Source organism: Dipodomys ordii, unplaced genomic scaffold (genome assembly GCF_000151885.1).
Source record: "Dipodomys ordii isolate 6190 unplaced genomic scaffold, Dord_2.0 Scaffold143, whole genome shotgun sequence".
Lineage (NCBI taxonomy): Eukaryota > Metazoa > Chordata > Mammalia > Rodentia > Heteromyidae > Dipodomys > Dipodomys ordii.
This window is the reverse complement of record NW_012267359.1, coordinates 2300432-2326976: the sequence shown is the minus strand read 5'-3', so window position 1 is coordinate 2326976 and position 26545 is coordinate 2300432. Positions and strand designations below refer to the sequence as shown.

The window sequence follows — 26545 nt, the reverse complement described above, 5'->3', positions numbered from 1 at the left end:
AGGGGTCACCCTGCCTCAGCCTTGGGGGACGGAAGGAGATGGACAGAGCTGAAGCCATCCTGGGAGCTGTGGGCAGCTATGCAGACAGTGCAAGAGTCCATCCTGGGGAGGCGAGGCACAGGCTGGGCTGAGCAGGGCAGGGCCAGGCCCTGTGACAGCCACCACACTGCGGGCACAGTGCATCGGGACTGGCCCCTCCTCGTTGGAGCTAGTTCATTGGTATATAACGTGATTTTCGCCCAGGGCTCATAGTCAGATGTCCTCAAGAGGCCGGCCGCTTGGTGTTGGTGCTGAGGACAGGGAAGAGCAGGTCCCGGTCTGACACCTGCATGTTCCACCCCGTGGCACTCCTCATGTTTCCATCCTCCCCAGCAACCATTGCTGAGGCTTCTTGGCAAAGACAAAGTGCACCCCCAGCCCTGCGTCGGGGGTCCCCAACGTGAGCCAGCTGCTGCCACGCCCTGCCTGGCACCCCAGCCTGCATCCAGAGCAGTGCTGGTACAAGGTGCCAGTGGTATTGTACTGTGCCAGGCTTGGCCCAAAGCAAGTTGTTTAGGCCCAGCTGTGCTCTTAACCCCTGGCTTTGGTCCAGGGCTGCCGTGGAAGGTGGGCATGCCCTCTGGCCTTGCCTCTGCAGGACCCCGGCTCCGTGTCTGGGGTCGGATCATTTTTCATCCTTTCTTTTTTGTGTGTGTGCTAGTCCTGGGGCTTGAACTCTGGGCCTGAGCACTGTCCCTAAGCTTCTTTTGCTCAAGGCTAGCACAAAGGTACAGTGCCCAGGCCCTGAGTTCAAGCCTCAATACCACTTGAGCCACAGCACCACTTCTGGCTTTTTCTGTGTATGTGGTACTAAGGATTCGAACCCATGGCTTCGTGCATACTAGGCAAGCACTCTACCACTAAGCTACATTCCCAGCCCCTTTTTTTCATTCTTGTTAGGGGGTGGGGGTGCTGGGAACTGAACTCAGAGCCTCAAGCTTACTTGGCAAGCCTCCCCTGACCTTCACAGACAGTCCCCGGGCGCACCGTGGTCCTGGGCCAGGGAGGGGGAGAGTCTCTGAACAGGTGGCCCCGGCCCTCTGCCCACGATGCTAAATTTAGTGATCTGAACTAGAAACCAGTTCCTCATCCCGGCTGCTAGTCAACCCAAGCCCCACCCCTGCTTGCTCCCTGAGCTGCTATATTTTTATTGTTTTATTCTTCTGGTGCACCTGTTTAACTTCTCATACAAACCCTCATGGTGTAAACCCCAAATAGACAAGGTACAGGCCAAGAGCAGCCTGTGCACACACTCTGTGTGTTTTGTTTTGTGGAACCAGGGTCTTACTGTATAACTGGCCTGAAACTCTTTGCTCTTCTACCTCTGCCTCCGGAGCACAGGTGTTACAGGTGAGCGCCACCACGCTGGGCACCAAGAGCAGCCCTGTCTGTTTTGCTGTCCGTGATCAGAACAGCTAGGGGAAAAGAGGAACTTGGTTCATAGCCTCAGTAGTTGAACAGTAGCTGTGCACCAGTGGCTCACGCCTGTAATCCTAGCCGCTCAGGAGGCTGACATCTGAGGATGGGGGCTCAAAGAGTCTGTGAGACTCTTATCTCCCATTAATCACCAAAATACTGGAAGTGGAACTGTGTGCCTCAAGTGGGAGAAAGAAAGAAAGAAAAGCTAAGGTACAGTGTGCCCTGGCCCTGAGTTCAAGTTCCAGTACACACACACACACAAATGAGTTGCTCACTTAAGCCAGATATTTCCCTCGCCATGCCAGTCATGTGACAACTGGTTCTAGATTCTGCGTGGAGCAGGAGTCAGCCAGCACCCTGTGGGTTGAGTTGGGCCTGTTCCAGGAGCTCTCTGGGAAGCAAGGCAGGTGGTCACTGCCCTACCCTGGCCTGTTCTGGGCAGACATCATTGCCCTTTGCAAGAGTCTGATTGTGCCAGGGCCTCAAGGCCACCAAACCCTTCGTCTTCCACTGGGCTCGGTCAGTGAGGCCCAGGGCAGACTAACCTCTTGTGACCCAGACTAACCTCTGTGAGTCCCAGAGCCGCATGGCTCAGCCCAGTTTCCCCATTCCTCCTTTCTGGGCGTGACTGTCCCTCGCAGAGCCGCAGACTGCCACTTCATTCTGTCCATGTGTCCTTGCCACCAGCTGCCATTCCCACCTGTCTTAGAGCTGGTGTGGCGTGCAGGCCCATTCTGCAGGTGGGATGATGGAGACTCGTTGAGCACTGGTGTGGGCTCTGGATCCCTGCCAGGCCTCCCAAAGCTGCTGCCCTCCAGGGGGGAGCCTGGCTTTGCAGGTGCCCTGGCCTCTATGCCGTTGAGCTCACAGACCCCAGCGCTGGCTAGGGCTACCCACATGCCTCGGGCTCCAGCCCATCCCATCTGGCTGGCCACACCAGTGTCCCACCGTTGGAACACTTTGCCCGGTGAAGGGTTAAATAGGCAGAAACAAGGCTGGCCCGTACAAAAGGAGTGGCATTTATACCCACGCACTTATGGAAATGGTCTGGGAGGAAAACAACCACAACATTGTGCCTGCTTGGGGAGAGAAGGGCCAGTGTGCCTTCAATTCCCGCCGTGCCCGTGAGAATCGGTCCCAGGAGTGAGGCTGCAATAAAACCTCCTTGGTCCGTGAGAATCAGAGGAAATTGAATCAGAAGACTCGGTTCCCACTGTATTTATTCAGTCTGGGAAATTCAGTGGGCCGGAGCGCTAGTATCAGCAGGGGATCCCTCACTCCTAGCGTTAAATTACTGTCATAATCGCTCAATTATTTCTTCCTTGTACTGTTTAAAATAAAAATCCATCACATTGTATGTTTTTTTTTTTCCCCGAGCATTTATTAGCTTGAGTGTTTAGGAAAATCAATTACAGTCAGTGAGGCATGAATTGATGAATGTTCTAGTAATAATTGTCACTTGTTAAGCCCAATGTTCTTTTCTTCCCTTCACCCTGTGCCTTGTTCCTCAGAGGGCAGAGGTGGCGCAGAGAGAGGCAGAGACCCTGAGGGAGCAGCTCTCCTCGGCCAACCACTCCCTCCAGCTGGCCTCGCAGATCCAGAAGGCCCCGGATGTGGTGCGTAGCTGCCCCCCCCTCCACCCCCCCATGTGTACCCCCTGCCCGGCACAAATAGCCCCTGCTGGCCTAGCCTGCAGCCCCTGCCTTCCGGGCCCTGTAACCACCACCCCCAACTCCCTCCAACTCCCTGCCAGGCTTGGGGGTCCACAATTGCAGAGGGCCCTCCCAGACGAGCAAGGGGTGACCCTTGGCCATGGAGCTTTCCCATCGTCCCATGGGGAGGCAGAGGGCCCATGTCCATCTCCTTGGGGAGCAGTCCACAAGGTCATAAAATAGCAGACTGTCCCGTCCCAGAAGTGTGAGGCACGAGGCCCACAAACAGCACCCGCAGCCCGCGGCTCCTGCCCTACTCCATGGGCTTAGGTGACCGGCCCTGACTGCTTGGAACCTGGATCCTAGCCTTTACGCTCATACCCATTGGATCCTAGCCTCTGCTCACACCTGGCTCTGTAGTCTCAGGTGGGGATTTGAAGCAAACAGCTTAACTTCCAGAGTCTCTGACTCTATCTGTAAAAAAGAAATGTACTGCCAGACACAGTGACTCATGCCTGTAATCCCAACTACTTAGGAGGCAGAGGCAGGAGGAGACCTCCCTGGGCAAAATCAGAAGACCTTCTCTGGAAAATAAAGCCAAAAGAGCTGGAGGTCTGGCTTGGGTGGTAGAGGTCTTGAGTTCAAACCCTTCATACCGTAATTGGGGCAAGGGGCGTTTTACAAGGATTCAGAGCATTACTGGGAGCCAACCATGTAGAGTGAGCCCTAAGTCCCCCCGATTGCCCCCACCCTCAGCATCCCCACAGCCTGCAGGGAGGACGGAGTGGCCGTTCTACACCCCCGGGCTCCATGCCTCTGATGCCACAGGTATCCTTTGATTGAGCAGAGGCTTGTTCATGGAGGCCTTGCTGTGTCCTGGCTCACAGTGGACATAGGAACAACAAGGAATGCAATGAGGCCTAAGCATTTCCATAGCCAGGCATGGTGGCACAAGCTTGTAATGCCAGCTATTTGGGAGACAGAAGTAGATGATCATGGTCCAAGGCTAGCCCACGCAAACTGTAGCTTGACAGCCTATTAGAAAAACAAACAAAAGGTAAAGGTCTGGGGGCGTAGCTCATGTGGTGGCCTGAAACCCTGAGTTTTGACCCAGTAAATTAATAAATCTCAGTTGTGATAGTTTTGTCACTATGGCAGCCATTAGTCCCTGTGCTGTTACTGCTTTATGTGATGAGGAGAGGTTGCTCCGTGGGGATGACCACCAGGCCCCAGAGCTTGGGCAGACCCCTGACCTAGGTCAGTGAGCCTAGAACAACATCCATGTTAGAACCCATTGTAAGGCCAGACACTAGTTTTCTTTCTTTAAATTAACATTAAATACAGCTGGGCATGGTGGCACACACATGTAATCCCAGCACTCAGAAGGCTAAGTTATGAGGATCATGAGTTCAAGTTCAGCCTGGGATACCATATCGAGACTCTATTCCCAAACAGTCAGATGCCAGTGACTCACGCCTGTGATCCTAGTTACTCAGGAAGTTGCAGTCTGAGGATGGTGGTTCAAAGCCAGCCTGGGAAGGAAAGCCCCTGAGACTCCACGGCTCAAATGATAGGCACTAGCCTTGAGGGAGAAAGCTAAGGGACAGCGCCCCAGCTCTGGGTTCAAGCCCCAGTATGGGGATCTGGCACCATCCTGGGCCATGGCTGTCAAAATGTTCCAGAAGGAAATGAGTGTTTCCCCAGTGGAGTGCGTCTGCAGCCCAGCTCCTGCTTCAGGGGGCAAAAGGGTGGTGTTTGCTTGGCAGCTCTCAGCCCTCAGCATCTCCTTCCTTGTTCACACAAGGGAGGTGAGATGGAGTTCTGCCCGGGTTCTGCCACACCGGCAGGAAGGGAGCGGTATCTTCACCCCTGTGCTGAGGCCCATTCTCTCCACAAGTGACCCCAGGGATGGCCCAGCCACCAGCAGTGGCATCTAAGGTCCTTATCAGGACCCCAGGGTCCTAGCCTGAGCGCCTTGGGGACAAGGTGTCCCTGCTCCAGGCCAAGGCCCGGAGCCCACTAGCTCTATGAGAGTGAGGAGCCGCCCCTTCCTTGCCCACTACATCCATTCCCCTACCCTCCCCTGAGGAGGGTAGGGGGACGTAATTCCCCAGGCCTTGCCATCCTCTCCCGGGAGTGCCACGCATGGGGTCTTTCGGGCCACAGGCACGGGCCTCTGGCAAAGGCCTCTCCAGCACACTCCTAAGGCTGCAGAAAATGCAACCCCCATCCTTCTAGGCAAGGACGTGTTCTGTGAGCCAGAGTTTGTGGCTCTAGCCCCCCAGCCCGGCAGGGAGCCCTTTGACACATGAGCTCACCCAGTGTGGCACAGCCACATCACCCAGCCATTTAGACTGCCTGGGGGCCGCCAGCCCCAGGGGGGATGCTGGAAAAACAGAATCACTGAGGTGACGGACCCCCCTCACACCAGAGCCTGTGGGGGCTCTGCACGCTGGGGTGAAGGACAGGCAGAGGACGCGTCTGGTTGGAGACTATCAGTCCTCCTGTGGATAATTTTATAAAAGACAGTAGAAATGTCACTGAAATGTCAAATGGTTCTGGAGTTTTCTCCCACCAACTCTTAACTGCCTGGGCCGTGGCAGCAGCCATGGGGGGGGGGGGGAGGATGCCAGGCGGTATGCCTGGAGAGGCAGTGCCTGGTCAGGAAGCCAGCAGGGCCGCCTGGGCCCAGGGCTCTGTGCCCATCCGCCAGGGCAGAGGTGTGAGCGGCCCATTTTACAGCACCAGCCCCACCTCCCCTCCCCAGCAGACACTGGGCAAAGCCATTCTCCTGGGTGCCTGGCTGTCCACAAATATGACAAGTCTTGTGCATGGAATGGCCCGTAACTTGGGCATAATGCCACCCTTCCTCCCCAGTCCTGGCAAGATCAGGGCGTGAGGCTCTGGGAGTCCCCCGCCCCCAGGTCCACAGAAGCACGTCTGCCCTGCGAGGAGTCCCCCAAATGGTTTCTCCTTTTTTTGTAAGACAAGGTTTCACTATGTAGCTCAGGCTGGCCTGGAACTAGAGATCACCCTACCTTCTTCTCCTGTGTGCTGGAATTATAGGCATGCGCCACCATACCTGACTCTTGCGATTACTTTTTAAACTTGATAGAAGTACAACATGAGTCTTTGTGAAGCAGATAATTTGACCTTTTCTCCCTTTTAAATGCCCGTCCCTCCATGTTGCATATTTTTTTCAGGGGTTGACGGATTTTTGTTGTTGGAGTTTTTTGTTTCTTGTTTTAATAACAACATGCAGTTATCCTAAGAGTTTGAACAAAGGCAGCCTCACAGGCATCTTGTACGCCCTTGAACTCTGTTGTGAAAATGCAGACTGAATCAATTTGCTGAGAAGTATCTCTGCTGCTTCCAGATAAGTTAATCATGAATCTAAAAGACACTGACTCCCAGCAGGGGTAGAAAATCCAGGAGCTTTGAAAACATTCCAGAACTCTGGGCCACCCTTCTCACTCTTCCCCCGGCCTAAGCACGTTTCCCCAAGGTTCTCCGCCTCCTCATCCCCTGCAGATCGCTGCTCGCCCGTCCTGGTCATCCCAGCAAGGGCAGGGCACGGAGTCTGGCCCTCCACACCTCCACAGTGTGGCTCCTGCCTCGGCGGCCTGGTCATTTCTCTCTCCTGCGCAGGAGCAGGCCATAGAGGTGCTGACCCGCTCTAGCCTGGAAGTTGAGTTGGCTGCCAAAGAGCGCGAGATCGCCCAGCTGGTGGACGACGTGCAGAGACTGCAGGCCAGCCTCAGCAAGCTACGCGAGACCTCGGCCAGCCAGATTGCCCAGCTCGAGCAGCAGCTGAGCGCCAAGAACAGCACGCTCAAGGTGAGGCCCAGTGTACCCCGTCTTTCCCCACACCCCTCTCTCCTCCTACTTCTTCCCTCCCCCCCCCACTCCTACCACAGCAATCAGGGTGGCCACAGGGCCTTGCTGCCCACGCTGGCATGGACAGCACCCCTGTGTGGGTCACTGGTGCCTATGGTACAGTCGTGTCCCAGGTGTTGGGACACAGGCTGTCTTGTCACTCCCTGCCCACTGCCCAGCTCATGACTGGACGGCTCCGAAGCCTGAGCTCCCTGGGTGCCGCATAGGCACAGGTCGTGGTCAAGTCCAGCTGACTGTCCCTCAGGAAGCTCCAGCATGGCAGCCAGTGTTTGCTTAGGTCCTAACTGAACTCCCAGGCCGAGAATTGCTCCTTTGCCTCTTGGGCCTCTGCCACAGCCCCATGGCCTAGCCCTTTGCTGCCTCGGCACTGAGAGACCCATGCTGTCCCTCCCACCCAGGTGGCCTTGCTGGGCAGCTGGGGCCCCCAGGGCTCTCAAGCCTTTCTCACATACCAAATAGTGAGCACACTTTAAGATCTTAGTCTGTAGTCCATTGGATCAAGTGTAATTCATAGTGCACTTTGGGACCCTAGATTGTGCCATCAGAACCAGGATGCCTCCTGGGAGGGAGGGACCCCGTGTCACTCTGTGCATGTGCCTTCAGTGAAGGGGATTGGATTAGTTGTAAATGGTTAAGGAGGCCAGGAGTAGTGGCACCCACTTGTAGTCCCAGCTGCTGGGGAGGCTGAAGCAGAGGATCTCTGGATCCCAGGTATTGCGGGCTAGCCAAGCACAGTATCTAGACCCTTATTCACAAAGGGAGAAAAGGGGACTGGGGCAGGTTGGAGAGGGTGGGGAGAGAGAGACAGACAGGCAGACAGAGAGAGAAGAAAAGTTTTCTACACGAAGTATATTCTAGAATACAGTTAAACCCATTTCTTCTTACTTTTACTTTTTGAGATAAGGTCTCACTAAGTAGCCCCAACTGGCCTTCATCTCTTGATCCTCCTCCCGAGTGCCGGGATTACAGGTGCACTGCCATTCCAGGTTGATATTCTTTGTTGTTTTCTAATGATCGTCTCCACACATGACCATGCATGACCTCTATTGCTGACCAAGGGGTGGGGGGAGGCATAGCTCTCCCATGCTCATTTCTTCCTTGCCCCTTTAGGGTGCAAGGCATACACTTCCTGAGAAATTCTGCCACCATGGGGGCACTCTGAGGAGCAGCCCCACCCTGGGGCTAGGTAGGTGGGAGGCTGGGCACTACCTTGCTTTATTTCTCCAGTGCTTCTTCCTCTCTGATCAGCTTGCCTGATGAGTGCCACAACTCATTTTTTATTTCCAGGTTTAATCTAATTTTCTCCTGCAGTAGCCATTTCTGACCCTAGCAAAGGCATTATTATTAGATAATTTGCCTTTCTTCCCTTTTTTATGGTTACAGGGCAGAACCCCAGTATACCCCTCATACACCCCATGCCGCCAAGCTCTAGACCTTCCATTTTTCATTATGGAGCAATAGCTTCTAAATCAGTTAAAGGTTTTAATGTTTGCCTTCACAAAAATGAAACGCAGTTTCACAAATTAATGTTCTTTATCCGTATCTTGGGGGAATTGCTTAATACCGTGCAGTTAATGAGACAATCCAGCGATGGTTCTTCCAAAATCACTGCTCCCCATCTTTGTCTGATCTAATAATCAAAACATATCCGCTAGTAACAAGACTGTGCTAATTTTAATTATCTTAACCCCTTGTCGCCAGGAGTAAAGATTTCTCTGAGAGCAAAGACATACACCACAGGCCTCAGATTCTCCCCACCACCCTCCACCAATGAGCAATCATACCTCCTGCACCCCAAAGGGATATGGCTAATTGAATGAGAGGCCTTTGAGGCCTCAGTCTCTGATCTAGAGGCGGAGGGGCATGGTGACCGGGAGGGTGCTTTATGAATGGGACCTGTCCCCATGGCAACTAGACGCTCCTGAGTCTGCCCTCGCACTGGCTGAATTCCACCAGTGCTGGTGGCTCTGTCTACAGTGGTGGAATGTTGGGGTGGCTGACGCATTGGGCCTCTGGCCCCGGCACTGGAACCCCCATCTTTTTCCTCACCAATCAGTTTTATGTCTGTCAGTCTCTGTTAACCAGAGTTCCATTCTTTGAACCACAGTTCCCAGCCAGTGTGTCACTGTGTCCCTCCCCTTTATTTATTTGTTGTCGGTCTTGGGGGTTGAATTCAGGGCCTGGGCACTGTTCCTGAGCTCTTTCTGCTCAAGGCTAAGGCTCTACCACTTTGAGCCACAGTGCCATTTCTGATTTTCTGGTAATTAATTGCAGATAAGAGTCTCTCAGAATTTCCTGCCCAGTCTGGCTTCAAACGGTGATCCTCAGATCGAAGCCTCTTGAGTCGCTGGGATTACAGGTGTGAGCCACTGCGGCCCAGCCCCCTCACTTTTAAATAGACATGGAAACCAACCTTGGAATGGGGGGCGTCTTCCTGCACATGTCCGCTCTCAGAGGCGAATTCCATGCTCATAATTAATGAAAGCGCTGATGGCCGTGACAGGGCTGCTATTTTTGATAACTATTTCATGGCTTTCTGTCAGAACACTCCAAAATAGAGGCGGCATAATTAGGCAGTCACCTGCAGTATGTTCACCGTGGCACAGAGGATAATGGTCCCCCAAGGGTGGAGTAGAGATGGGGTTGGCTGGGGCACTGCTGGCATCCTGCAGGGAGAGGGGACCCTGGGCAGGTGGGCCGTGTGCGACCCTGCCCCAGGGTCGCACCCCAACCTCCCCGCCAGAGCCCGTGGGTCCTCACCTGCCCTGCGGGCTTGGGTACAGCAACCCGGTGTGGCCGGCAGCCTGGCGCTCAGCCTCAGCACCGAGGCCTCAGCACTGCCTAACTTGAGTATGATGACTTTGCCGAAGTGAGGGCTGGATCACAGCGTGCCGAAATAAAGCCCCATCTCCTTACCACTCAAGTCTGGGCCCACACCTTGAGACCTTCGGCTAGGTCATCGAACGCCTGCCAGTTCCCCAAGCCACGGGGGGTGCGCCTCCCACGGGATGGCCACGGTGTGGGGAGGGCCAGGGCCTCACTGCTGTTGGTGAACCCCTCTCGGCGCTGCCCCGCCGTTGGAGGAGGGGCCAGCTCTGTAGTCCTGGCAGCCAGCAGCCACCCCTCCAGGAAAAGCCCCTGCATGCATTTGCGCCCAGTCCCCGGGTGCTGCCCTTCATGGGGCCTCGTCCCCGCAAGCCCATCAGAAACTAAGGACACGCACCCAACCCCATCCCAAGTGTTCCTTCTGTGGCACAGTGCAGCTGCCCCAGCTCCCAGGCCTGCAGAGAGGATCCCTGTCCAGCCCAGGACACAAGCCAGGAGCAGGGGCCAAGCACAGACCCTCCCTGCCCAGAAGAGACTTGTGCAACATTGTCAGATGCAGCCCGGGAGTGAGTCGGGGAGATAACCCAGCCCCCAGGTTCCACCTTCCCGCTCCACGGCGGGGCTGCAGCTGCTACTGCCACCGCCCGGCCTGCAGCCAGTGCAGGGACGCCATTGCACCCCGCTCCCACAGCTGGAACTCCATAACACATGCAGTACGAGGACTGCTCGCTTAAAAACTGCAGCCAGACGTCTTAAATTTAAGCTGGAATAAAGATTTGAAAACAAGCCAGAGAACAGTGGCTCACTCCTGCCATCCTCACTACATACTCACAGGAGGATGAGATCTATCTAGAAGATTGTGGTTTGGGGCTAGTCTGAGCAGGAAAGTACATGAGGCTCCCTCTGCTGCCAGCCAAAAACTCGGCTAGGGGCGTGGCTCTGGTGGTAGAGTGCCAGGGTTTTTAGGGTCCCGGCAACACTGTGTGATGCTCTGTTGGAGAGGGTTGTCTGATATTTGGCTATAGGATGCTAAAAGATGCGTTTGTGGGGAAATAAAAACCTATCCCTCCTGTTGGATTATGGCTGAGAAAACCATTATACAAAGTTGGCAAGAAATCTTAAAAGTAAGCGAGGCAGAGTAATTTCCGGCTGTGGAAAACACACATGAACTTGCCGGTGGAGCCAAGGGAAGAGGGCTGAGCCAGTAGTGACAGAGTAGCTTTCTCAACATAGGACAGGTTCAGATATAATCATCCTGGCCAACAGCCGGGCAAACACGGGGGTTTCAAGGTGGCTAGTCAGGCATAGCCAAAAACACACCTAGAACCCCTGCAGGTACTCAGGCGACGGATCTTTTCCTTAAGCCTGGAATCCTGCCCTGAGCCTCAGGGCTCAGCTCCCTGTGGAAGAGGTCAAGGCAGACATCCAAAACCACCTGTGGCTGGCCACGGGTGCCAGCAGCCCTTCCCACGAGGAAGGCCCAACAGGCTGTGGGCAAAGTGCCACACCCACACCCAGCGCGCTTACACACACTTATTCTAGAATATCTTACAGCACTATTGCGCTTTTTTGTATGTGTGCCAGTCCTTGGGCTTGAACTCAGGGCCTGGGTGCTCTCCCTGAGCTGTTGTGTTCAAGGCTAGCACTCTACCACTGTGAGCCACAGCATCACTTCCAGCTTTTTTTGGTGATTAATTGGAGATCGGGACTTTCCTTCCCAGACTAGCTTTGAACCACGATCCTCAGATCTCAGCTTCCTGGGTAGCTAAGGTGACAGGGGTGAGCCACCAGCACTTTGGGAGCTTGCTGTCTATCCCCAGGACTGAGGAACCAGGGACCCCTTGGGACTCAAGCTGGCTGTCAACCCACTAAGCACTCAGTGGCACAGCCTCCCCAGTCCAGGCCCCAACACCCAGGCCTGGGACCGCAGATGCTCACTTAACACATTCTTGGTTGATGGGGCAACTGCACAGCCAAGGACCCGCACCTCTTGTTAGCAGATCCCCCAAAGGCATGGACGTCCAGCAGCAGACAGTGGCCGCCACACCAGCCTCAGGGCTCTCAGGGCGGGGCTGCTGGGCACATGTGTTCCATGCTCATGCTAGGCAAAGCCCAAGAAGCAAAAGAGAACAAACAGTGTTGCCATGGCTGCTTCCGTGTGTGCAGGGTCCTGCCCCATGCATGGCTGGCCGCGTGGTCAGACACGCCACCCTTAGGCCTCACTGTGTGCTTTCAGACATGGCCACTAATAAAATTCCTTCTGTTTTCAGCAACTGGAAGAAAAACTCAAGGGCCAGGCTGACTATGAAGAGGTGAAGAAGGAGCTGAAGTGAGTACACAGATGCCCGTGGCCTTGGCAGCTGGGCCGTAAGGACCATCTGCTGCTGGGCCGGGGGCGCCGGGCAGCTGAGACACCCACAGCCTCACCTGGGTCTGCCAAGTCCTGGCCACCCAAACTGTGAAAAATTTGTGTATTGAATGTATTCTAGCGAGTCAGGCGTGGTGGTGCACGTCCAACCAACACGCAGGACATAGAGACAAGAGGCTCGCAAGTTGAAGGCTAGCCCAGCCACACAGGAAGACTGTTTCGAAAACCAAGGGCTGGGGGTAACTTGATGGCAAGTCACTCCCCCAGCACACAAAGACTGGGCTCCGTTCTCAGCATCACAAAAGTAGTAATTATTATTATCAAAGTATTCTGATATGCACAAAGTCAAGAAATATTACCCTTCCAGAAAATCATAAAATTGGAGCTCACAGCTGTGTACCAGTGGCTCAGGCCTATAATTGTAGCCACTTAACAAGCGGAGAGCTGAGATCGGGGTTTGAAGCCAGCCCAGGCAGCAAAGTCTATGAGACTCTTATCTACAATTAACCAACAGAAAAGCTGGAAGTGGAGCTGTCGCTCAAGGGATAGAATGCTAGCCTTGAATTAAAAAAAAAAAAAAAAGCCTAAGGAAAGCTTCCAGGAGCAGATCTAGACACCAGTGGCTCATGCCTGTAATTCTAGCTGTTCAGGAGGCTGAGATCAGGAGGATTGTGATGTGAGGCTGGCATGGCCTCTGGTCTGAGGGGAGTGGGTCGGGACAGGTTGGGATTCCCTACAGTGCTGAGCTACTCAGGACTGCCAGGTCATTGGTAAGTACATGTTGAATAAACGGAGAGGGGGTGTGCACCTGCCTGCGGGTTCAGTATCTCTTACTGGAACTGTTTGAGGTCAGCAGTGTTTTGGTTTAGTTATATTTTTTCCAGATTTTGGAATATTTTGCATGCACCGAAAGAGATACCTTGAGGCTGAGACCTAAGCCTAGACACCACATTCATTTGTTTGTCATGCACTTTATGTGTATAGCCTAACAGTGCTTTTGGCAACTCAAAACGTTTCCAATTTCAGATTGTCACATGGGGCAGTTGGACCTATATAAACCCAGAGACTCTTTGTCTTTTTCTGACATGGTCATGGAGGCCCCAAGCATATAGTTGCAGACTGGAGGCATGGCTCAAGTGGTAGAGCACCATGTGTAAGCAAAACTGAGCAAGAGCACAGGGTCCTGAGTTCAAGTCCCAGTACTGGCACAGGCACACACACAAACCTAGCTGCAAACACCCTGACTCTCAGGAAGAAAAGAGAAGCTTGCCCTGATGGCTCCTAATCTCTCCCGTGTGAGAGGTGGTGAGTTCTCACCTGTGGAACTCAGAGGCTGGCAAAGTAGACAGGAAGGCACAGCAGGAAGATGGAGTCCAAGGCCAGCCCAGGGCAACGTTAGTGGGGTCTTGTCTCAAAGTGCTGAGGGGCATGGGGTTCAGATGGTAGAGTACTTGCCTGACGTGTGCCCCAGTAGTCAGAGGGTCACAGGAGCCAGTTCAGGGGACCTCATGTTCAGGCTGTGACTCCTTCCAGTCCTGAGCTGCAGGAAAGGCCCCAGCCGTTGGGGAGCAGCCCAGGTGGATGCTCATTCCACACCCAGCCCCTGGCAGCAGCCGGGGATCAGGACTCCTCTGGCTCTGTTTCCTGGGGTGGTAGACTCCCCAGCGCAGGCCCCACCCTGCTCCAGCCTGGGAGGACTTGAATGCTGGGCACAAGACGTTTGTTGGCCAGCTGCTCATGTGTGCTAGCTATTCTAGAGACACTGTCACATGAAATTCCTGCCAGAAAGTTGTGGGGTTTGACAGTACCTCAGCTCTGCAGAGCAAGAAATGAGGTGTCAGGGGGCTGGGAAGGTGGCTCAGTGGTAGAGTGCTTGCCTTGCATGCTCAAGGCCCTGGGTTCGATTCCTCAGCACCACATAAGCAAAAAGAAAAAAGCCGGAAGTGGCGCTGTGGCTCAAGTGGTAGAGCGCTAGCCTTGAGCTGAAGAGCTGAGGGACAGCGCCCAGGCCCAGAGTTCAGGCCCCATGACCGGACCCAAAAAAAAAAAAAAAAAGAAATGAGGTGTCAGCACCTCTCCACGCACACGGCCGCTCACAAGCTGCTGGCGGAAGATGACTCTCTGCCTTGTCCTTTCAGCATCCTCAAGTCCATGGAGTTCGCCCCGTCGGATGGAGCAGGGATGCAGGTACTCCCCCTCGTGCAGCCCCTTCTCTGCCTTTCCATGACACTTCTCACTTATGGCAAGCAGAAGGCAATGGTCCCAGCCAGGCATAGGGGATCCACCATTAATCCCTTCCCTTGGGAGACTGAGGCGGGATGATGACGAGTTGGAAGCCAGGCCAGGCTACATAGCAAGACCCTGTCTCAAGAAATAATAGCAAGCTGGGCCCTGCTGACTCACAACTGTAATCCTAGTGACTCAGGAGGCTGAGATCTGAGGATCATAGTTCAAAGCCTGGGCAGGAAAGTCCCCAGGAGACTCTTATCTCCAGCAAACCACCAGAAAACCAGAAGTAGCACTATGGCTCAAAGTGGCAGAGCACTAGCCTTGAGCAAAAAGAGCTTAGGGGCAATGCCCAGTCCCAAAACTGACCAAAGGCGGGGGAAGCAATAAAAGAAGCAAATAGTCTTTAAGGAATGGGGAGATAAAAAGTGGGGCTGGAGGTACGTCTCAAGTGGTAGCGTCTGCCTTGCAAGCTTGAGGTCCTGAGTTGTCTCTAGTACTGACCTCCCCACTCCCAAAAAATGTTTGCCAAATGGCTATGTTCCCATTAAATTGCAATCTCGCTTTGGCAACTCCTAAGGACATGGGTAAACAATTTCATGGCCATGAGAGGTGGTTCATACCTGTAATCTACTCAGGAGGCTGAGTCCAGGTTAATCTGGACCAAAAAAAAAAAAATTGTGAGGCTCCCCCCATCTCAACAGAAAAGACTGAGTAGGATGGTGGGAAACATAAGTAGGATCAGATAATGATCCAGGCTGGTTGAGGCAAAAAAGTGAGACCACCCCTCAAAAATAACCAGAGCAAAAGGACTGAAGGTGTGGCTCAAGTAGCAGAGTTCCTGCCTGGCAAATGCAAGGCTCTGAGTGCAAACTCTAGCAGGGAAGAAAAAAAACCCAGGAGCTGGGGTGTAGCATGTATGTGCTCTGCATGTTCCATGCCCAGAGCCTAAGCACAGCCCTAGAATTTAAACCAAAATCAGCAACTGTTTGTTTCAAGTTGTGTTAAAGATCAGCCAGAAATAGATTAGCATGGGAATCTCAGCTATACACTGCCCGTGCAGACTTGGGAACAGGGCGACAGGGCACCTGATCACCTGGAGGCCAACTAAAATTTATACCATGGAGCTGGGCATGGTGGTACAGGGTATCTAGTTAAAGGCAGGGGGATTTCTTAAGCCCAGAAGTTTTGATCTAGCCTGGACAACAGCAAGGTCCTGTGTTTTTATTTTAAAAAATAAAAACTATGCTGGGTACCAGTGGCTCACACCTATAATCCTAGCTAAGCAGGAGGCTGAGATCTGAGTATTGTGGTCCAAAGCCAGCCCAGGCCAGAAAGTCTATGAGACTTTCATCTCCTGTTAATTACAGAAAAAGGTGGAAGTGAAGCTGTGGTTCAAGTGGTAGAACATTAGTCTTGAGCAAAAGAGGCTCGGAGTCAGCAACCAGGCTCTGAGTTCAAGCCCTAAGACTGGTACAAAGATAGATAGAGCGAGCCAGGCATTGGTAGCTCACACCTGTAATCCTAGCTACCAGGAAGCTGAGATCTAAGAATGGAGGTTCAAAGTCAACCTGGGCAAGGAAATCCATGAGACTCCTATCTCCAATTAATCATCCAAATGGTAGAAGTACAGCTGTGGCTCAAGTGTAGTGTGCTAAGCCTTGAACAAAGGAGCTAAGGCACCACAACCAGGCTGGGAGTCCCAGCCCTGGGACTGGCATTAACTAATTTAAAATGATAGAATGGATATTGAGGCTCATGCCTGTAATCTCAACTACTTGAAAGGTAAGAGATCAGAAAGACAGCAGCTTTAGGCCAGCCCACGCAGAAAGTGCACAGGGCCACATCTCAATCACCAAGCCTGCTACCCCACTACAGGGCATCTCAGCCAAGGCACAGGCATAAAACCCCACCCAAGAACTAATGATAGCATAGAGTACTAAGAGTGCCTGTCACGCAGACAGAGGCCGTGAATTCAAACCTCACACCACCCAAAAAGCCAAACGAAAATGAAAATGGAAAAAACAAAACTAAAAGCATAGGCTTCTGATGCCCAGAGGCAGCTCGGTAAATACATATATGTGTGTGCATATGTACATACACGTTTCCGATTACTTTGTACCCACAGCGCTGGGTAGCTTGATGTCCCATTCTAAGAAGAAAGCTTACTTGGGCTGAAACTCAACTGTATTTCTGAGGAGCTTGCCTATTTTCCTTGTGTCCATTAAACACCCCACGGGGACTAGGCCAGCACTGGGTGGGGAGGTGGTGGGCGGGTGGCGGAAGTGAGCCCACTCGAGCCCCACTCTCCCCACTCCAGGATGCTGCGAAGCCCCTGGAGGTGCTGCTGCTGGAGAAGAGCCGCGCCCTGCAGTCAGAGAATGCGGCCCTGCGGATCTCCAACAGCGACCTGAGCGGTAGGTAGCTTCCAGGGGACGAGGAAGCAGAGGGGAGCTCGAGGCCAGCACGGGCCTGGTAGGCGCGCCGCCGGTGGATGACCTTTGAGTGTTGGGCGGGGCCGATCGCAGAGGCCCCAAGGATGTTGGCTTTCAGTCTTTTCCTAGTTGTGCTGCGTGCGGACAGGAGGGGGGGCAGACACACGCGCCATCTCTGTGGGGAGTCTGTCTTCGAGGGGTCGCCGGCACCCCTGGCTCAGGGGCACTTCTCCTTCCTTGGCCAGGTTTTCACTGGGGCCGCGTCCCCCAGTCTTAGCCTTTCTTTGTTGGTGTCACTGATGGCTTCTGGTTTGTCGGCTGGTAAATGCGTCAAGGTGTCTGGTGGTAACGCGTTGTGTGCCGTGCGCGCGCGCCTTGGATCGAGCGGATTCGGTGCAGTTGCGATCGCCTCCCCGCGCGTGGTGAGAGCCACCCGTGGCTCCTCCAAATACCTGCGCGTGCTGCGTGCTGCGTGGCTCCTCGGGCAGGGCCGGACCTGCCGCCCCTCTCCTGTGTGTGTCACCGGCTCCTGTCACTCTAGCAGTGTTGCCCTTGGGCGAGGGCAGTCTCCAGGCTGCAACGTACAAGAAAGGTGCAAACATGAATGCATGTGGCTTGTTTTGGGGGGCCTTGTTTGGCTGACTTAACAAATTCAATTGGAAAAAAAAAAAAAAAACAACACACCTCATTGGCCCTTGTCAAATCTGCACTTTTTTGGTGTTTTTCCCTTTTGTGGGGCAAATTTGCATTCTGGTCTTGGTTTTTTTATCCCCCCCCCTTTTGAAATCCCCCCATAATGCATTCTGTTTGCCCTTCCTTGTAGGGTCAGCCAGGAGAAAAGGGAAAGACCAGCCTGAGAGTCGGCGCCCGGGACCCATGCCGGCCTCCCCTCCTCCCCAGGTGCCCCGCGGCCCGGGGGACCAGGCTTCCAATACTAATGGTACACACCAGTTCTCACCAGCGGGGTTAAATCAAGACTTTTTCAACTCATCCCTGGCCAGCCCCAGCCTACCCCTGGCTCCTACGGGAAAATATGCACTAAACTCTCTTCTCCAACGGCAGCTCATGCAGACCTTCTACTCCAAGGCCGTACAGGAAGCAGGAAGCACAAGCATAATTTTTTCAACAGGTCCATACAGCACAAACTCCATCTCTTCCCCAAGTTCATTACAACAGAGCCCCGATGTCAATGGCCTGGCGCCGTCGCCCAGCCAATCCGAAAGCGCCGGGAGCGCCTCGGAGGGCGAGGAGATAGACACGGCAGAAATCGCCCGGCAGGTCAAAGACCAGCTCATCAAGCACAACATTGGACAGCGAATCTTTGGACATTACGTCCTGGGACTGTCGCAGGGGTCTGTGAGCGAGATTTTGGCCCGGCCCAAGCCGTGGAATAAGCTGACGGTCCGTGGCAAGGAGCCATTCCACAAGATGAAGCAGTTCCTGTCGGACGAGCAGAACATCCTGGCCCTTCGCAGCATCCAAGGCAGACAGAGAGGTGAGAGACGCCCTCGGGCTGGCGCCAGCCTACAAGCTCATCACGAGCTGTGTGTGGGTGTGTGAGTGTGCACGCTTGCATGTGTACGATCGAGTGGCCGGCATTCCTGCATTACATCAGAGCCGTCCAGGTGTTCCATGTCCAGGGCTCAGTCAGCCAGCACAGGCAGAAACGGTCAGGTGTGTGAGAGCAGCCCCTCTGCTCAGCAGACTCAGTGTCGCCACCTGTGTTGAGTTGCAGGGAATGACAGTCCTGCACATGGCGTCCAGGGGGGCCCAGAGGCCTCATGTAGGGAGCCGCCCCAGGGTGTCAGCTCTGAGCCCTGGCTTCTCTCCTCTTCCTCCTTCCCCAGAACACATGACCCACAGCCACCAGGCGTCATCTATGTCCAGTGGTGATCTTTTTTCTTTTTAAGCAGTATGAGCAATACTTGTCTTCCTCAATGCAGAAAGTTATATTCAGACTGATTCCTACCCCTACCTGCCAGAAAAAGCTACAGAGTCAGGGCATCCTTCCCCTCCCATAGTGCAGAGGCTGAGGCCACAGCCACTCCTGGACAGGAACTTCCGGCAGCCACATTTGCAGCCCCCTGAAATTTAGGCTTAGATAGAGGGAGAAGGGAAGATTGGCGCAGAGCGCACAGAGCAATTCCTGGCCATGTTGACTAAATTGAATGTCTCCGGATGATTACTGTAAGCTCCGTGCTTGGCTGGCCATGATGGCTTGGGGCAGCTGTCCCAGCTCTGCCCTCGTGGCATCTCCTACAGGAGTTTGGCCAGGGAAGGGCCTCTCAGAACTCTCTGGTAGCTCCAAGTTGCGCAGGAAGCCCTCAGCCCTTTCTTTAGCGAAGTCACGCCCCCTCCCCTGATTGTTTTGTTCTTACCACACTTGTTTTTCAACAGAGAATCCAGGCCAGAGCCTGAACAGACTATTTCAGGAAGTACCGAAACGAAGAAATGGGTCTGAAGGTATGTCTCAGGCAGGTGTTTTCCTTTGCAGTCAGTCAGCTAGGGAAGAGAAGCATGTCCTTAGCCAGGCATTTGGGTTAAAATGTGCAGTATGGTTCTGGCCTGGAACCTGATGGAAAAACAGAGCTAGTAAGTATAAAACAAAGTAGGGGGTCCCGGGTGCCCAGCCCCTTCCTCCTGAGCTGCCTGTGCTCTCCCGAGCCCAGGCGGAGCCTGGAGAGGCAGCCGGCCCCACACCCAGCCCCATGCCCTGCCCCTCCACCCCTCCTCCCCAGGAGCAAGCCACCACCTCACAGTTGTGCTCTGAGAAAAGTCAGGTGACAGCATCAAAGCAGAGCCTGCTGCTTCCTCCAACTTTTAACCCTGAAATCTGTCGAGAGGCCCACGGAGGGGCCGGATTCCAGACAGAACCGGTTCTCCATGGGACTTGGCAAGCCAGCCCCCACCATGCCCCTCAGAAGGCGTCTTTAATGGGGCCTCGTCCCTGTGGTATCCTTGTTTTTAAATGGTTTCATGTGGCGCTTCCTATTGAGTAAGGTAGTGAACGATTAAGAGATCTGGCCAGCTTCCAGAAAGATCTGGGCCCGAGTAGCTTCAGGCGGCTGCACGTGAGGCCGCTCTGCAGAGCGCCAACCCTGTGACCGGAAGAATGGATTCACGTCCTTGAGGGTTCTGCAGGCTTCCGCTCCTCCAACATGAAATTCCCAGCTAGGCCCACGAGGGTGGAAGTTCACCTGCCGCTCCAAACCACTGATCCGTGATCATCCTCAGCCCTTTAGCCTCCTTCTTCCCAGGTGTCCCGAGCCAGAGCAGTTGCAGGCAAGGCTTTTAAATGGCCTGAGGCACAGCGCCTTTGGGTCCCCACCCAGGGGCCACAGAGCGAATGTGAGAGCCGGGGTCCCTCCGGCTGTGAGGTGGGCCCAACAGGGCACCTCCACCCGGGGCCCTGGGTCAGAATGCTGTGTCGATGCGGTGTGAGTGGTGGCGTCAGGCGTGGGTCTGATGGCTCGGCCATGTCTTCTCCCCACAGGAAACATCACTACCCGGATCCGAGCCTCCGACACGGGCTCCGACGACGCCATCAAATCTATCCTGGAACAGGCCAAGCGGGAGCTGCAAGTGCAGAAAACCGGTACGGCTTCCACCGCAGCCGCTGGCCCTAACGTCATTAAGACAATTGTCAGGAGTGTTCTGGTCAGCGGTAATTACATTTTTTTTAAATGGTAGTGAGCCGAGAGGAGCGGCTGTGTGACGTGCATGGCTGACAGTACCGTTCCCTAGCCTCAGCTCAAGGACCCTCCTACTCCCCCACCTAGAAGCTCCCTAATCTACGTTAGCAGGTAGTTTGGCTTTTGTTATTTGGTTATTAGTAATTCCTGACCAAATGCAACTGGAAAAAAAGAAAAACAATGAGCAGAAAATGAACCTGTAAACTGGGTGTGGTAGCACATGCCTTATAATCCTTGTTTCAGCCAGAGGCTTGTGAGTTCCAGGCCAGCCTGGGGTCCACGGTGAGACTGTCCCAAAGACCAAAAAGAAGAAAGCTTTCACTGTGTGACAGAGTTGCTGGTCCAAGCACAGATCAGCAGCTTTGATGGGGAGATGTCCACTTTCTGGGTGGACGGTAGGCCCATCTGAATTCTTCCTCATGGAAGGACCCTCCATTCCCACTTCTTAGATAAGACTGAGAAGCCCCTTAGGATGCAATGCAGGGAACCCTGCCTGCTCTCCAGCCAGGAAGCCCTGATCCCCAGAGCATCCCCACCCCCCTCCTGCCAGGCCGGACCCCCGCAGCCATCGCTGCTCAGCTGGGCCGCTGCTGGCAATGGATCCATCTGCCTTCACACCACTTGTCCCAGGGTGAGTTCCGTGTTCCCTCCCGGGCCGGAACGGGGCCAGGCACTGTCCTCTGCCTTCCTGCTCGGTGGCCAGAGGACAGATGTCAGCGTCTGGCTCTTCCTAACAGCATCAGCATCAAAGCCATCCACCAATCTCTCAAGTCCAGTGCCCTCCCCTCTAGACAACCACTGCCATCTTGAGCAGGAGTGGCCAGTGTCTGCACGGGCCGTGGGAGTGGGGTGGTGTTTGGCAGACTAGGGAGGCAAAGCTGGGCTCGGCAGTCCCCCCACAGTCTCACCCTGTGTTTGTTCCACACAGCCGAGCCAGTCCAACCGTCTTCCGCATCTAGCAGTGGGAACTCTGATGACGCCATCCGCTCCATCCTGCAACAGGCCCGCCGGGAAATGGAGGCCCAGCAGGCCGCTCTGGACCCTGCCTTAAAGCCAGCACCACTGTCCCAGCCCGACCTCGCCCTCCTCACCCCCAAGCTCCTGTCCACCTCCCCTATGTCCTCTGTGTCCAGTTACTCGCCTCTCGCCATCTCCCTGAAGAAAACCGCCACGGCCCCCGAGGCCAGCACCTCTGCACTGCCCAGCACTCCCTCCCTCAAGAAGGAGGCCCCCGACGTGCCGGGCCTGGACCCCCAGGGCACAGCTGACACCACACAGGGGGTCCTGAGGCAGGTGAAGAGCGAGCTGGGCCGCAGCGGGGCCTGGAAGGACCCTTGGTGGAGCCCCATGCAGTCTGAGCGGAGGAACCCCGCCTCTGCCGAAGACGCCAAGGCCGAGGAGCCAGCAGGCGGGAAGGACAAAGCTGGTGGCGGCCAACTGAGGGCCGAGCGTGGGCAGCTGCAGGGCCCCGTGGCCGCCGAGTACTGGAAGGAGTGGCCCAGTGCTGAGTCCCCGTACTCACAGAGCTCGGAACTGAGCCTCACCGGAGCAAGCCGCAGCGAGACACCCCAGAACAGCCCTCTGCCTTCCTCCCCGATTGTGCCCCTGGCTAAGCCTGCCAAACCTTCAGTGCCCCCACTGACGCCCGAGCAGTACGAGGTGTACATGTACCAGGAGGTGGACACCATCGAGCTTACCCGGCAGGTGAAGGAGAAGCTGGCCAAGAACGGCATCTGCCAGAGGATCTTTGGGGAGAAGGTAAGGGGCTCCCCTCTCTCACGGAATCTACCCTCACCATATTGCCGGGGCTGCCCCAGACATTCCTGCGCATCATGACAAGACCCTCACTTACAGTGCATCGAGGCTCCCTTAGTCAGGAAGGCAGGGGAAGGTAGGGTGGGGCAGTCTACACAGCTCAGGAGGCAGAGGTACGAGGATGGAGATTCGAGGCCAGCCTAGGCAAAAGGATGACCCCTCCCTAAAAAAATAAAGCAAGAAGGGATGGCTGAACTGGTAGAATGTTTTCTTAGCACAAGGCCCTGAGATCAAATCCCACTAATACCAAATTTTAAAAATGCTGGGCACCAGTCATCCTAGCTACTCTAGAAGCTGAGATCTGAACATTTCAGTTCAAGGCCAGCCTGGGCAGGCCTGTGAGACTCTTATCTCCAATGAAGCACCAAAATGCCAAACTTGGAGCTGTAGTTCAAGTAATGGAGCCACCAGCCTTGAGCAAAGTAATGATCAGGGATTGGCTGGGAATGTGACTCAGTGGTAGAATGCTTGCCTAGCATGCATGAAGCCCTGGGTTCGATTTCTCAGTACCACATAAACAGAAAGAGCCAGAAGTGGTGGTGTGGCTCAAGTAATAAAGTACTAGACTTGAGCACAGAGAGGTTCAGGGATGGTGCCCAGGCCCTGAGATCAAGCCCTAGGATAGGCGACAGGCATGAGAGAGAGAGGAAAGAGAGAGAGAGATAACTACAAAAAGCACATTTGTTCTTTTCTCATCCAAGTTAGCGGGCAAAGCACCATGCTGGGAACACCTACTGCCTCGGCCCTTGGGAGCATGCTCAAGTCCGCCCTATTTCCCTGTCCCCTTCTGGCTCAGGAAAGTGTAATACTTCATGCATGAGCTTCCAGACCTTTCTGTTCTTGGCACTCCCTTGGTGACAGATTCTGGATAATAGGATTTACAGGGCCTGTGAAGCCTAAAATAAACATAACGGCCTGGTATCATTCTAGACAAAGGAGTGGCCTGCTGAAAAAAGCCTCCCGCCTTGGCCTGCCCCTTGCCCAGCCCCACCTGCAGCCCCAGGTCCCACCCTACGGGTGCTGTGCCTGTGAGATCTTTGTCCTGATTTTGCAGAAGGTGATAAGGGTGCATAGAAATGAGGATGAGAACTTTAAGTCCCTTGAGATTTCTAGCAGCGTTGTAAAAATATCATTTGAGAACATTTAAATAGACATTTGTACCCAGGCCTTAAATTTAGCAGACTTAATAACATTGAACTTGTTTGGCCCTGAGTACAGTTTATTCTGGAACTTGAGAACTTTTCTGGGTGATGGGATGCAGCCCCTAAATATCTCCGGGCTGCATGTGTGTCCAGGGTGGGGTGTTGGCGCCCATACATATGGATGGCCATATGGAAGACCTGCCGAGGACGTAAGGCCTGTCAATCATCTGCAGTGAAGCCCCACCCACCCAGGCACTGCCCCTCCCCTCACTCTGGGTTCCCCCCCCCCCCAACATGATGAGTGGCCATGGTCACAGAGTGCCCATGGCTCAGCATCATTAGAGGAGGCCACATCCTGCCTGCATCCCCCTCCTGCCTCTTGAGGGGTTCTGGAACTAGCACCCCATCCTCTTACCTCACCACCCAAGCACAAGATGTTTTCCCTGCTGTTCGGTAGGCATCTGAGTGAGCACCATTCCTCCCTGGATGAGACCCCTGCCCTTTCTTTCCCTTGAACTGGGCCTCTGAGATAGCTGGATCCCATGCTGGGTTGTCGGGCCCCCCCAAGTGAGCAGCAGGGGTAGAGCTGGTTTTCTGCCAAGGGCCATTTGGATCCTCATAACATCCTGGGCCTACAAATAGACAGGCTTGAGAGCAGCCAGTAAGAGGAAGATGTGTCTGTCCGGTCGTGTACGGAATGATCCAGAGGGCTTTGCGGTTCCCACCACCAAGGCTGACCCCCGAAAGCGGCTCTGCCCATCGGGCTGAGCTGTGAGCTCACATGTGTTCTCCCCCGCCACCCCTCACCCACACCCCCCCGCCCCCGGCCGCATGTCCCTGTGTGGCACTGACAGCCTCGTGTCTCTACTCACCACTCCAGGTGCTTGGCCTGTCCCAGGGCAGTGTCAGTGACATGCTATCTCGCCCAAAGCCGTGGAGTAAGCTGACCCAGAAAGGCCGAGAGCCCTTCATCCGGATGCAGCTGTGGCTGAACGGCGAGCTGGGCCAGGGAGTACTGCCCGTGCAGGGCCAGCAGCAAGGACCAGGTGAGGGCAAGGGCCGTCACCATCTTAGCCAGGAATTGAGGAGGGCGTCACCAGCCATGGGGGGGGGGGCAGGAGCAGGGAGGGATCCCCTGCCCCCCAGCAGCCAGCTGTTCTGGAGTGCAAGAACTTCTCTCTTTAAACCTGTGGCCAAAGCACTGACTTGAGATTTTAAAACTGAGAAGACTGTGCCTGGCTAATTTTATAAGCAGCAGAAAATGAGTTACCAATTAAGAAAATGCTGTTTATACATAAATATAAGTAAAAGTCAAGTAGCTAAATCAGGAAGTCAGGAAGGAAGCCAGCCACAGGCACAGAGTGAATGTCACAGGCAGCCCCAGGCCCCTGGCCCAGGGCCCCCATCCTGAGGTCCCCACCCTTCCTGTGTGCAGATGACTGCTCTGTGCCTGTCACCCCATAACTCTGCCTTCCTCTTCCCCAGCCCTCCACTCGGTGACGTCACTGCAGGACCCCCTTCAGCCAGGCTGCGTGAGCTCAGGTGAGCTTCTGTGAAATGCCTTGCTGTCTTGTGCAGCCTCTTCCCTCAGGTCAGGACTGGGGACTTGAAGGTCCAGACTCAGGTCTGGATTTGAGGAGCTGGGAGATACTCCCATCTCTGTCATTTGGAGAGTGTCAAGTCTTCAATGCAGTCATGTGAGAAATGACCTTCAGGGATTCGCTTTCTCCACTACAGAATGACCTTGAGATCTGTTCAACTTGTGTGGGATAGTTGGTTTCTTTTCACCACTGCATAATGTTCCACAGTATGGGTGCAGGACAGTTTGTGTTACTGCTCACTTGAGAGTAAAAAGAAATGCCAGATCTGGTGGTACATGCCTGTAATCCCAACTTCTTGGGTGACAGAGTTAGGAGGATTGCCATTCAAACTAGCAAGGCTCTATCATCTCTAAGACAAGACAAGCCATGGAGGTATATGCCCGTAATCTTGGTTCAAGGCTGACCCGGGCAAAGATCACAAGACCCTAGCTCAAAAATAACTAAAGCAGGGGCTGGGAAGGTGGCTCAGTGGTAGAGCGCTTGCCTTGCATGCTTGAGGCCCTGGGTTCGATTCCTCAGCACCACATAAGCAAAAAAGACAAAAGCCGGAAGTGGTGCTATGGCTCAAGTGGTAGAGTGCTAGCCTTGAGCTGAAGAGCTGAGGGACAGCGCCCAGGCCCAGAGTTCAGGCCCCACGACCAGACCAAAAAAATAATAAAAAAAAAAAAATAACTAAAGCACAGAACAGCTGATGGTGTGGCTCATGAGGTAGAGTGCAAAACCCAGTACCATCAAAAACAAAGAAAAGCAAGAAGAAAGAAGTGTGTCTTCCACACAAAACTGGGTCCCTCACAGGGCTAGCCAGAGCCGGTCCCCAAGGGGAGGCCCCAGTACTCACTGGACCCCTCATCCTGTGCTGCTTTGTAGATGTGGGCCCTGCAGAGCAGGCACCCTTGGAGCAAGAGAGCAGGTGGTGTGGAGTATGAGGAGAGGGGAGGGACTGAGCAGGTGGGGAGGAGCCACCTGCCATTGGCCTCAGAAAGCAACGGGTCTCTGGCCATTGGCCTCGGGGAGCCGGCAGGTCTCTGGCAGAGCCTGAAGCCCAGGTGCTGGGGCACCATGTGCTCTGCTGCCCACAGCCACTGCTCCCAGCCCCTCCCGCCTCTCCCCACTTCTCACGCTGAGCCCACAGATGGAGGCAGCTTTTCTCTCCTAGCTTCAGGAACAGCCAGCATGGTGAACGCTCTTTTTTTTTTCCTTTCTCTATTTTTCTAAACATGTTGATTAATCTCCCTATCCCACTGATTCATTGAAAACACAAACAAAGCTAAGTGAGGAGCCCGAAGCCCGCCAGCTTGCGGGAAGGTTTGTTAACGAGGGGCCACATGTGCGGGGAGGGGAACAGCTGGGCAGCCTCAGCGGCTGCAGCAGCGGCTGCTACCAGAGCCCAAACGCATACAGACACAGCCAGAGCACAGCAGCGCCATCACCAC

The 26545-nt window shown here is 54.4% G+C and overlaps 1 protein-coding gene across 1 annotated transcript in view; it reads left to right on the top strand.

Moving 5' to 3' along the window:
- Cux1 (cut-like homeobox 1) overlaps positions 1-26545 on the top strand; it is a 184950-nt gene that overhangs the window by 125470 nt on the left and 32935 nt on the right. Inside the window, exons 11-21 of the mRNA XM_013031710.1 lie at positions 2970-3074; positions 6759-6947; positions 12104-12162; positions 14340-14388; positions 16748-16844; positions 17686-18357; positions 19260-19325; positions 20356-20457; positions 21483-22312; positions 24392-24557; positions 24997-25053. Of these exons, the coding sequence (XP_012887164.1) occupies positions 2970-3074; positions 6759-6947; positions 12104-12162; positions 14340-14388; positions 16748-16844; positions 17686-18357; positions 19260-19325; positions 20356-20457; positions 21483-22312; positions 24392-24557; positions 24997-25053 (2392 nt within the window). The remainder of the gene's footprint in view (positions 1-2969; positions 3075-6758; positions 6948-12103; positions 12163-14339; positions 14389-16747; positions 16845-17685; positions 18358-19259; positions 19326-20355; positions 20458-21482; positions 22313-24391; positions 24558-24996; positions 25054-26545) is intronic.